This window comes from Ochotona princeps, chromosome 6 (genome assembly GCF_030435755.1).
Source record: "Ochotona princeps isolate mOchPri1 chromosome 6, mOchPri1.hap1, whole genome shotgun sequence".
In the NCBI taxonomy this organism is placed as follows: domain Eukaryota; kingdom Metazoa; phylum Chordata; class Mammalia; order Lagomorpha; family Ochotonidae; genus Ochotona; species Ochotona princeps.
In genome coordinates this window covers 35,671,243-35,684,360 of record NC_080837.1, presented here as the reverse complement: position 1 = coordinate 35,684,360, position 13,118 = coordinate 35,671,243, and the positions used below count along the sequence as shown (strand labels likewise).

Here is a 13,118-nt window from a genome sequence, read left to right as displayed (position 1 = left end):
TCCATCCGATGATTCACTCCCCAAGTGAGCCGCAACGGGCCGGTGCGCACCCATCCGATGCCGGGAACCAGGAACCTCCCCTGGGCCTCCCACGCGGGTGCAGGGTCCCAAAGCTTTGGCCCGTCCTCGACTGCTTTCCCAGGCCACAAGCAGGGAGTTGGATGGGAAGTGGAGCTGCTGGGATTAGAACCGGCGCCCACATGGGATCCCGGGGCTTTCAAGGCGAGGACTTTAGCCGCTAGGCCACGCCGCTGGGCCCAATTTTCTTATTTTTTTATTGGAAAGTCAGATTTACAGAAAGAAGAGGAAACGGAATAAGATCTTCCATCCATTGGTTCACTCCCCAACTAGCCGCAAAGTTTGGAGTTGAGCTGAGCTGAATTGATTCAAAGCCAGGAGCCAGGAGCTTCTTCCAGGTCTCCTATGTGGGTGCAGGGTTCCAAGGTTTTGGGCCATCCTCCACTACTTCTCCAGGCACAAGCAGGAAGCTAGATGGGAAGTGGAGCAGCTGGGACATGAACTGGAACCCAATGAGATCCCAGCACTTGAAAGGGGCAGATTAGCCAATTGAGTCATTGCGCCAGGCCCACGTAAATAATCTTGAGAGGTCATTTTCCTACACTGACCTATCCTTACTCAGGAACATTTCAAACCTTTCTATTAACCGTCAACTCTGCGACTTACAGTGAGGCTCTGAGTAAGCTACTAAAGTTCTCTGAATTTTATTTTATCAAAAGAGGATGAAGGACAGGCCTCTGGCTTAGTAGTTACTAGATAAAAATTCCACATTCTGGGACCAGTACAGTAGCTCAATTGGCTGGCTAATCTTCCCTCTTCAGATGCCAGTATCATATCTCAGCTGCTTTACTTCCCATCCAGCTCCCTGAGTGTGGCTTTGGAAGAGCAACAGAGGATGGCCCAGGTCCTTGGGATTCTGTGCCCATGTGGGAGACCCAGAGGAGGCTTCTGGCCCCTGGTTTTGGATCAGCTCAGCTCTGGGAACTGTGACTACTTGAGGAGTAAACCAGTGGTTGGAAGATCTTTCTGTCTCTCCTTCTTTCTATGAATCTGCCTTTCCAATAAAACTAAATAAATCTTAAAAAAAATTTTCCACATTCCTTATGGGAGTGCCTGGGTTCAATGTCTGGTTCCATGCCAATGCAGACCTTGGAAGGCAGCAGATAATGGTTCAAGCAGTTGGCTACCTGCAACCAATGTGAGAGATCTGGACTGAGTTACTGGCTATAGGCTCCAGCTTCAGCTATTCAGGCTCTGGAGGAGCAAAGCAACGGATAGGTTACCTCTGTCTCTTGAATTTTAATTGAAAAAGGGAGATAAAAAAGCCCACTGTTGGGGTAGGCCTTGTGGTGCAGTGGCTAAGGATGCCCATAACCCTTATTTCAGTGCCTTGTTCAAGTCCTGCCTACTCAAGCTTTGGATACAGCTCCTTGCCAATGTGTCAGGGAGGCAGTGGTTAATGATCCAAGTACCTGGGTCCCAGATAACCACGCTGGAGATATGAATAGAATTCCTGGCTCCTGGTGTTAGTCTGGTCCAGCCACAGCTGTTTTGGCATTTGGGAAGTGGACCGGTAGATGGAAGATCTCTCTCTCTCCACCCATTCACCTTTCCCCCATCACCCTGCCTGTCAAAGAAATATATAAACCTATTTAAAAATGCCTGCTTTGTAGATTTGTATGAGGGATGATCACAGCATATTTTAGCAGTGCTCTCTTGCTTTAAAAATAACTTTTAGTAAAGCTTTTGCTTATGCATTAATTCATCTGAAATGTCACAGCTAAAATTAATCCTGAGTAATTTTATCTTATAGATGAATACTACTAATTTTTTTTTAATTTTAAAAAATAGGGTTTCTCATCCAAGAATAAGAACCAGATTTGGTTGAAGAACAGTCAGGAAACACCACTGTTCCTGCTAGGACAGGAGGTGAACTGAACAGGGCGGGCTCATGGACCCACTGGTATGCGCGAGATGTGGCACAGGGAGAGGTTCTGATGGAGGAGCTTGGGCAACTCCTCTGGCAGGACACAGTCCCTGCAGGTAAGTGCAAGAAGCACAATAGGAAACAGCCCAGAACAGGCTATGGAAATTATCCCACTGGTATACACATGGCATGGATTGGGGGCAGACCAGGCTGAACCTGTTCACATCACCCGCTGGTGAGTCCGAGCGCCAGAACAGAGTGTGGTTCGACCCAGGTTCGGTTGCGACACATACTAGTACACAATAAGGAATGCCAAGGTGAGATGAGCCATACCAGATGTGGTTGCAGCGCCAAAACAGCACATGTAATAATCAGGGGGAGGAGGCAAAGCTGACAGGGGAACGTGGGCTCCCCTGCTGGACAACTACTTCCATTGGAAAGCGTGAGTCGGGATGAGGGCAGATCAGAATAGGCAGGGTTGTAACACCTGTGGGCCTCATGTGGACTAGATAAGGGAAGGGCCATGGTGGGCTGACTGTTCTGACTGGTACAAGCAAAAATTAGAGTGGGTGAGGGTTGGTTGGGCTAGCCGCAGTACTAGCTGGCAGAGGCTGGCATTTGGAGCTAATTCTGTCAAGTCAAATGCCAGAACTACCTGGAGAGTGCACAATCTCGGACTGAGTGTGGCCTAGAAGGGAAATAGTGGACACCTCCCTCGGGGCTACCACTCTCATTGGACAGCACGAACACCAGGACAGGGGCAGGGGTGGCTGTACAGAAGGTGTGTACCTGCCAGTATGTGTGTGGGCTGGATAGTAGGTTGGTTGGGTTGAGCTGGGCTTCAATGCCCATCGACACGTGCGAGAGCTAAACAGGATGTGGGACAGACTTGACAAACCTGCAGTGCATACTGGCAAGCATGGGAAACAGGGTAGGGGGCAGAACTGGTGGGGGTCATGGGGAGTCGCCCCAACTAGGCTGCAGCTCCCACTGGTTTGCGTGAGGACCGAGTATGAAGCGGGCAGGATCGAACTGGACTACAACACCCGCTGGTTCACGAGGAAGGCAGGGCTGGAAACAGAACAAACCCAGAAATCCCAACGACCAGCATGTGCATAAGCTGATTGGTGTGATGGACGGTGTCGGACTCTGTACTAGCAAACTTGAGCAAGAATCAGGCCTGGGATCATCTCAGATGAAGTTTCTTTGGAGATCCCTCCAACTGAACTGCTGATCTTACATCCCCAACCATGAAGAGACTGTCAGCCAGTGGATTCTGAATAGGGTTCATTGCGATTGGAACTGAGAGATTGGCAGCAATCCAGAACTGATGAACTATCAAAACTGTATGAGCAGGACCCTCAGAGCGCACCTCCCATTGGGGATCTGGGATGGATGGGAGGTTGGGTAGGGCTTTTCCCTTTGTTTTTTCCCGTGACCCCAGATACAGGGAAAAATGATATTGGTGTGGAAACAATGGTATTACCCACTTTCACCCTGTAGCCCTTGACCCATTGTTCCCTAATCAACTAAATAAGATTATTAAAAAAATTTTTTAAAAAATAGGGTTTCTTAGGGGGGTGAGCATTTGGCGCAGCAGTTAGGACCAAGTAGTTAGTCGCAGATACCTGGAGACAGAAAAAGCAAGGTAACAATTGGGGTGGTGTGAGGGTGGGAAGTGTAGCCAGTAGGTGGGTACTCAACGCAGGTTTCTCACATGGGTGGTATGAACCCGATCACTTGAGCCATCATGCTATCTCTCAGGACCTGCACTAGGTACTTTGCCAAACACCCATCTAAGGAGTTGGTATTGTTCCCACTGTCACCAACATTTGGTAGTATTTAAGTATGATGGAATAGTTCAAAGTACAGCAGCCAGGACTCCCACCAGTACCCATAAAGGATACCAGTACCACGGGCAACAGCTTTAGCCACTATATCAAAGTGCCAGCCTCAAGTGTTTTGGATTTCTGACCATTCTAGTAAGTACGCAGTGGTATCTTAATATGCCATTACCTAATGACATATAGATGATAGATACCTTTACACATAATTACCTGCCATCTTTTCTACCTTCTTTAGTGAGGGGTTCTTTAAAATCTTTTATACTTTTAATTGTCTGTTTTCTTACTCCATTTTACTGCTTTTGTTTCTTTGTCAGAGATGAGTTAACTATATTTATGTGTATCCACTTCCGGGCTCTCTATTATGTTCTAACTTTTTTTTTTGCCAGTAACACATACTATTATTATAGCTTTCTAGGAAGTCTTAAGGTAGGGCAGTGTCAGCTCTTCAACTGTGTTCTTTTCCATCAGTACTCAGCTGGATCTTCTGGGTATTTTTCTTCTCTGTATAAACTTCACAATCAACTTGTCAGTGTGCACAAAATGCCTTGCAAGAACTTTGTTGGAGAGACTACTGGGTTGTTAACCTAATTTTTCTGATTTTACTTTTGAGTCTCTTCCCTCTTATACTTAAAAATCTTGATTCCAAGTAACATTAACACATTACTTACTGGGTGTATCCCAAATTATTAACTAATACTAGGACTGCTTCCCAGGCCACAAACAGGGAGCTGGATGGCAACTGGAGCAGTTGGGATACAAACCTACCCATATGGGATCCTGGCGGATGTCAAGGTGAGTATTTAGTCACTAGGATACCATGCCAGGCCCTCAAATGCTTTTTCACATAAAGCTTTACGATAGATTCTTCAAAGCAGAATTGATGAGTGGAATGATAAATGCATATGTCATTTTACTATATTTTATTCTAATTATCTCTTTATCTTCTAAACTGTGCATACTATCAGGAGTCTTCTCTGATCACTGATATCAAAAATTAGACTGTACTTTCTATAAGACTAGACAAGTATATTGTAATTACATAACGTCATATTACTCAAGAACCCTCAAATAAGCAGTTATAAAAAAACATTCAATGAGCATTTATGGTACTTAGTAAAACAGAGACTCTGAATTGGAGTGTTTATTACTATCAAAAAACCCACATTGGTGATACAGGAGCAGAGAAAGAGGAAGAACAGGGAAAGGCAAAAAACAGTGAGATATACCCACAATAACTACAAAACAAATGCTACAAGACAAACAAAAACTATTGAGGAATCAAGAATGGCTCCTTTTGGGCCTGGCAGAGTAGCCTAGTGGCCAAAGTCCTCACCTTGCAAGTGCTGGGATTTCATATGGGCGCCAGTTTGCCAGCTATTCCATTTCCCTTCCAACTCCCTGCCTTTGACCAGGGAAAGCAGTAGAGGATGGCCCAAAGCCTTGGAACCCTACTGCCATGTGGGAGAAGCTCTGGTTCCTCACTTTGGATTGGGTCAGCTCTGGCTATTGTGGCCAGAGGGGAAAGTGAACCAGTGGACGGAGCATCTTTTCTCTCAGTCTCTCCTTCTCTCTGTAAATCTACCTTTCCAATAAAAATAAGTAAATCTCTAAAAAAAAAAAAACAGAATTGTGTTTTTGATAAGACAGGCTTATCAAACTTCTCAGGCTGGAATAAGCTTCAGGTAGGAGAGAGCTTCAGATTGCAGAATTAAAAAAATAAACAGATCAGGAAAAGTAGGTCCAAATTGAAATGCAGTTACAAATTAGTGAGGGAGTCAAATTGTTTCAGCTAATTACTTCTTTCAGAGTTTGTTCTACCTTTCCCCGTTTAAATAGCAAACATGAAGAAATAAATGAGTTATCATTCAGCAAAAGACAAAATGTAGAATCAGACATGCATAAAATGGTTTACCACAAATACACTTAATTTTGGCAACAAAGCATGCGCAAATATTCATGATCAACATGCACATAGAAGTTTTACCTGTTTCTATTGTAAGAAGTATCTGAAGCATGTGTGCCATGGTGATCAAATGAAAGAGATAAAGGTGGTTGTACGAAGAACTAATCGATGAAGGTTGCAGATCAACTGTGTCATCCCAATAGAGAGATGGAAATGCTAATATAGCACCTACCTATGAGAGGAAAATGGACATCAACATGGGTAATAGCAAAAGACCAACACAAATTAATAGTTAAATGTAAAGGGTACCAGATGTTGCACAATGGGGTTTTTAAATTATCATTATATTTTTGCTAGTTATTCAATAGACTATCAGCATATTCATGAGTGGAAGACAAAGGTTATTACCAAATAAGGTACTCTTGGCTGGGCCTACTTATTTTGGGGCTAGGTGGTGGTTTCAACTGTGCTTCAGAAAAATCACCATTACAGTCACCCAGGGAGTTCTTCAAATTACATGACCACATCTTATTCCAACTAAATCACTCTGACTTAATGACTCATAGCCTTCAAAGTCCCCTGAAAATTGCAAATGACAGGATTGACAACCACTGGTTCTAAAGGTCTGGGTAATGAGGATGGAGACGATGGTTAGCCATGCAGTCACAAACTCTGTATTCCCTATACCACTACTCCTTTCTGAACAGAACTTAGTTTGAAGGAATGGAAAAGTTCTACAAGAAATCACAAAACAGGGGCCAGTGCTGTGGCACAGCATGTGAAGCTGCTACCTGTGACACTGGCATCTCATATCAGTGCCAGCTTAAGTCTGAGATACTCCATTTCAAATTCAGCTCCTTGTTATCGCAAAACAGAGGAAGATGACTCAAGCACTTGGGCTCCTGCCACCCACGTAGCAGAATAAGATGAAGCCCCTTGTTCCTGGCTGGTAGAGTCACAGCAGTTGTGATCAGTTGGGGAATAAATGAGTAGACAGAACTGTCTCTCACTCTCTGGTTGTCTTAAAAGTACATAGATAAACCTTAACAAAGAAAAAAAAAGAAGGAAGGAAGGAAGGGAAAGAACAGGAAAGAAAGAAAGAAAGAGCGAGCAAGAAAGAGAAAGAAAGAAATAAAGGAAGGTAGGTAGGTAGGTAGGTTACAAAACAGATGTCACCTATCCATAGGTTTTTTTTTTTTTTAAAGATTTATTTTATTTTTATTACAAAGTCAGATAAACTGAGAGGAGGAGAGATAGAGAGGAAGTGGAGCTGCTGGGATCAGAACCAGCGGCCATATGGGATCAAGCCGAGGACCTTAGCCACCAGGCCACGCCGCCGAGCCCCATCCATAGGTTTTTGAGAAAGGCAAAAGGCATGCATGGAGACCCTAACATTAATTCATTAATACATCTTAAGAAAGCTCACAGTCATTCACTACTTATAATATAAATAAGAAAATGTAGTTCAAATACTGTAGATGAGAGAAAGGATGATATTCAATTAGAGAAAGTTTGCTTATATACACATTAGCTATTAAAATCAAGTATAACAAGAATTGTTACAAAGCTCAAGGTAAATATGCTATTATTTTTTAGTGATTTTAATAGCCTAAATCTACTCTGTCTCTGTTTATAAACAGAAGAGATAAGGCAGCAAACTTTACGTATCAAAAACCAATAATTTATGATCATGAACAGAGCATGAATTTGAAAGAGAAGAGCACATGAAATTACAAACTTAAATAACTTGAAAAAAATTGTACTAAACACTTACCAAAACATGGAATAAATCTATAGATAGAAGACATGGTGTATCTTCTGATTTTAGGTTAGGAAGAACAACTAAAAATAAATAAATAAATAAAAAGAAGTTAATGTAATTCAGTCAACAAGACAGCAATACAGTTAAGATGAAAGCTAGAAAACATCTAAACAAAAATATATCATGCTTTTAAAACACAGAAACTAGAACATCACAGTTTTAAGATATGGGAATGGGAACAAAAGACAAATAGAGAAAAGGCTCCTAAAACCATGTACACAATTTACAGTTGGAAGGTAAGATCTCAAGAGGGTGAGATAAATGAACTAGGCTAAGTGAAACAGTGATTGCTCAATAAACAGGTGTTGAATGATGAGGAAGAGATGCTTTTATACAATGTTCCCTTGATAACTTTCCCCCCAACTGTATATTCTCACATATTCTAGAATATGTGATATGTGATTACACCCAAGAGGTGCGCAGCAAGAGCACACAAAGCAGTATGGGTGAAATGGATTTGAAGAAAATTCTCCTGAGCAAAATTAAATAATGGATTACAAAGATGAATGACCAAGAGGAAATACAGCTACTATCTTAATAATTTTGTCAGTCTAAGGAAAAGCAACAATCTAGATGTCAGAAAGGAAGTGAAACAAAGAAGTCACAACAACAGGAATGGTTTTGTGTGTGGGAATGAATAATTTTTCAGTAAATCGGTTATTTTACAAAATGAAGGACAGAAGACTCTCCTCAGACTAATTTTCAACCCCCTGGTCATGATTCTAAGGACGGCCCGGCATGGTGGCCTAGCGGCTGAAGTCCTTGCCTTGTACACATCGGGATCCCATATGGGCACTGGTTCTAATCCTGGCAGTCCCATTTCCCATCCAGCTCCCTGTTTGTGGCCTGGGAAAGCAGTCGAGGACGGCCCAAAGCCTTAGGGCCCTGCACCCATGTGGGAGACTCGGAAGAAGCTCCTGGCTTCAGATCGGCTCAGCTCTTGCCATTATGGCTGCTTGGGGAGTGAACCAGTGGATGGAAGATCTTTTTCTCTGTCTCTCCTTTCTGTAAATCTGATTTTCCAATAAAAAATAAATACATCTTAAAATCTTTAGTCTGTTAGATTAAGAAAACTAGCTGTTTATAACCAGTTTTCAAATAAAAGGGCATGGGCCTGAATTGTCAGATTAGCACACCTGATATTTCTATTAGCTTATACGATTTGGCTCACTAACAAAACTAATTTTATACATATACATATATACATATTTTAAAGATTTATTTATTTTTCACTGGAAAGTCAGATTTACAGAGAAGGAGAAACAGAGAGTAAGATCTTCCATCTGCTGTTTCATTCCCTAAGTAACCGCAATGGCCAGAGCAGAACTGATACAAAACCAGGAACTAGGTCTCCCACATGGTTGCAGGGTCTCAAGGCCTTATGGCATACTCTACTGCTTTCCCAGGCAACAAGCAGGGAGTTGAATGGGAAGTGGATCAGCTGGGACACAGACAGGTGCCCATACGGGATCCCGGTGCTCATAAGGCAAGGTCTTTAGCCACTGAGTCATTGTGCCGGGCCCAAAACTAATTCTATCTTAGAATAACCTATGCATGGCATTCTTCCTTTTCCTTCTCCCTTTTTATAATACCTTATTTTTACTCAAAGGCATAATTTTCAGAGACAGAAGGAGACACAGAGAGGTCTTCCATTCACTGCTTCACTACCCAAATGGCTGCAACAGCCATAGCTGAGCTGATTCGAAGCTGGGTCTCTCATGTGATGCAGGATTGCAAGATCTTGCGCCACTCTCCACTACATTCTCAGGTCACAAACAGAGAGCTGGACAGGAAGCGGTATAGCTGGTACATGGTGCTAGCAGGTGGAGGATTAATGTGCTATGCCACCATACCAGCCCCCATTTTTTCCTTTGCTAATCACACTTAAGATACATGAATATCAGTGTTTGTTTATTCTGGTTCAAGAACAAATGCAACAAAATGATCCCAACTGGAGACCATCATGCTTAGTGAAATAAGCCAGTCCCAAAAGGACAAATACTGTGTGTTCTCTGATATTAAGACAGGCTTTAGGAAAATTTCAAAATAAAGAGATATAGGTGATCAAGTATTTACACATAGTATCACGGATGAATGGTACAATGGAGACTGGCATACTGGGCAGTAAAGTTACACTGCAGTACATACTCTACTCCTGAATAAAAGCAGGAGTCCCTTTTTGAGACATGTAAATATAGCCATTCAAGTATGAGACTAGATTTTCTACCATGTCATGATATATTTAAAAAGAAAATTTATTATTATTGTTTTTTTTTGTGGCTCAGGAATTTATTTTTCACTCTCAGTGAGAGTAACTTAGACATTATGAATAATGAGTTGCAAACAAACACAAAGATGTGAACAAGCACAAAGCCCATCAAAAGCAATCATCTTTTGTGTCAGGCATTCACAGTTCTATCACAGCAACTATTAGAAAATTGATTTTGTAACTGTTACTAAGAAACTATGCTATTATGATAATCCGGGGAATAATAGTGGGAGGAGAGAAAAGTGGGAGGAAAGAAGGGGAGGGAAACAAAAATCATGGTAAATAATAAATATATTTTTGTAAAAAAAAAAAAAAAAAAGGTTTCGGAAAACAAGTCCTTAAAAAATTAGACAGAGTTAGGTGTTTGGCCTAGAACTGAGTTGTTGAATCTTGGCTTTGGCCTGGCCCCCTTCAGTTGTAGCAGGCATTTATTTGGGAACTAAAGGAACAAATGAAGCTTGTTTCTGCCCCCCCCCCCCCCTCAAATAAATCAGACTGCAAGTACTACAGCACAGTATTTGCATTTTGTCAGTCGGCTCTAGACAGTAGTATTCGATGAGTTAGTATTCATAATTAGTACAGTGTGTTGCTTCCTGACATAGTAACTAGTCAGAAATGTGGCGGGGGTGGGGGAAGACACCCAAACAAGAACAACATCATTTGAAGATTTTACCTGATAGAAGACGAACCAGATGTTTCTGTATCAGGACTTGAGGAAAGGTAATCCTCTGTGCAATTGCAAACTGCAACAATGCTTTTAGACCATTATGCTAGATCATAAGAGAAGAAAAAAGGAAAAAAAAGAGATGACAGAATTAAACCATTCACAGCAAAACTAACTCAAATATGGCAGAGAGAGGCTGCACACTCATTATTTACTTAACATTCTTACAAGTAAGTCATAATGCTAACACCAACAAATTTTTCAGGACCTTACTAGATTTCTAATAGATTTTCCCATGACACAGAGATACTAAGGCAATAATCACTTCAATTCCCAGTTAGACACTCAATTCTCTTGAGTCTAATTTTTTTAAAAAGTCTGGCCTAATTTATTCTATTGAGGCCTGTGAAAATCTATTTCTAGAAATTCTAAAATGATGGCAGAAAACCACTGAACTAGATCATTTATTTCCCAAGTGACAGGATGAGAGTTACAGGAAAACACACTGTGAACAGTCAGTCCCCAGTACCAGGCGTCAGGACAGGGAAGGAAGTGTCTCTAAGGTGGGTGCTCCTTGCGTTCTCACAGAGCAACTGAGCATCTTTCCTGAGTACGGTTTTCTAGAGTAACCACTGTTAGGAAGCTTGGGACAGGCAGAAATACAGTCCTGAAGCAGTATCAGGATCTGTCCACCAAGAGTTTTGGCTTAGTTTTCTTCTTGATTTCAGTATGATGAATCAGCTACAGCTAAGCCAGCATTAATACTCAATGTTATCTGATGGTGCAAAATTAGTAGTGGGGTGGTGGGACGGGTGAGGGGTAGGAAATAGAGGAGATGTCAAGTTTCTGATTTGGCAATAAACAAGGAAGGGGATATTAAATATCACCTGAGATCTATGGGAAATATAATTAAACACAGAGACAAAGTAAACTTTGTAAAACACGCAACCCTGGTGTTTCAGTTTCCTATGTGACTAAAAGAGCTCCTCTTCCCTCTCTACAGCATCTTGCTAATTTATACAGAAAAAGAGTAAAGATTTTGTTTAAAATGATGAACTATGAAATTACTAAAAAATGAAACAAAACAAGAAACCCATATGTTATTTATCCCTCATTGAAATATACATACCTGCCTGTTCTGAAGGGCCCCAAACAGAGGTTTTCCTTCATCTCCCAGTAGGTTTTCTCAAAGAATAAAGAAAGCAAAAACATAATAAATCTTTAATCCTGCTAAAATTGTATAGCATATTGATTGTATCAGATGTTCTTTTTAAAAATTTTTTTAAATGTTCTTTTTTAAAAAAATACTTATTTTATTTATTTGAAAGGTAGAGTTACAGAACGAGACAGAGAGGTCTTTCATCTAATGTTCACAACCACTCCTCTCCTGCTGCACCCCACCCACCCCTGGTCCCACATCCAAATAGCCACAGTGGACAGAGCCAGCCTAAAGCCAGGAGACAGGAGTTTCTTCCAAGTTTCCCACATAGGTAATAGGGGCTCAAGCACTGAAGCCATCTTCTACTGCGACATAAACTTAGAACTCATATTGGATGTTGTCATTGCAGATGGGGGTATAACCCACTATATTACAACACCACATGGTCATAATGATAGTTAAAAAGAGATCAACAAAAAACCAATTTCCAGACCAACTGGCATCAGGCCATCCCAGAAAAGTAAAATAGTAGTAGTTTTCAAAATCAGTCAAGTTGCTCTGGACCATCAGAGGAAGAAGCAGCAATTTTTAGCCAACTAATGGTGCTGTTTCACCGAAGCCTTCAAATAGGTGTTCTTAGACGCTTTACCAATTGCTTGGATGGTGAAAGCACACGTGCTCCAGGTCATCATGGGGACGCGAGGATCTGTCTCATTGGGAGGCACTTTCAGTCCAATTCTATAAATGGTTGTAGCAAAGAGAACGACCATTTCCTTGATGCTGGTAGAATATTTAACCCTAAAAATGAAAAGGTTTAAATAATGATTTAGAGAGAGGGCCACTTACAGAGACATTCAACTAGATACTAAAGCAACAAAAATAAAACTCCATTGACGTAAGTAAAGTGCTTTTTACCAAATCACTCTGATGATTTATTCAATAGGAGAAAAGAGGAAAATCAGAACTTTGTCTCCTAAAGGTACAGAAATACATCTTGCAAAATGTTAAAGAGCCAAATAACCTCATGCTTTGTACAGATGAAGCAAATCATTACACCTGGAAGGGTCCAAATTAGGACAGAACAGGCAGAGAAGGAATAAAATTCAGAGGAAACAATCGGACCTGACAGGCTTTGCTGCTTCGTGTCAGGGTGAGTACGTGTCTGTGTGTGTGCCTATGAGTGTGTTGTGTCTATCTGTAATATTATGCGTTTGGGATGATAACATCTGCTTTAGGAACTTCCATTTGTAACAAGTATTTTCTTTAAGGTGTAGAAAGGAAGTGACAAAGAGTTCCTCCAGCCTGGCTGGGCCAGGCCAAAGCCAGAAGCTGGGATGTCAGCATCGCAAGCAATGGCTTTACAAGCCATGCCACAACTCTGGCCCCATAACAAGCACATTTTAATTTAATTTTATTTTTTTTTAAGATTTATCTATTTTATTACAAAGCCAGATATACAGAGAGGAGGAGAGACAGAGAGGAAGATCTTCCGTCCAATGATTCACTCCC

The 13,118-nt window shown here is 41.5% G+C and overlaps 1 protein-coding gene across 1 annotated transcript in view; it reads right to left on the bottom strand.

Moving 5' to 3' along the window:
- Positions 1 to 13,118, bottom strand: part of UBR1 (ubiquitin protein ligase E3 component n-recognin 1) — a 124,052-nt gene that overhangs the window by 15,170 nt on the left and 95,764 nt on the right. The window contains exons 35-39 of the mRNA XM_004578138.3: positions 12,259 to 12,407; positions 11,580 to 11,635; positions 10,460 to 10,556; positions 7,470 to 7,537; positions 5,777 to 5,927 (exon numbers count right to left, since the gene is read on the bottom strand). Coding sequence (XP_004578195.2) covers positions 5,777 to 5,927; positions 7,470 to 7,537; positions 10,460 to 10,556; positions 11,580 to 11,635; positions 12,259 to 12,407 — 521 coding nt within the window. The remainder of the gene's footprint in view (positions 1 to 5,776; positions 5,928 to 7,469; positions 7,538 to 10,459; positions 10,557 to 11,579; positions 11,636 to 12,258; positions 12,408 to 13,118) is intronic.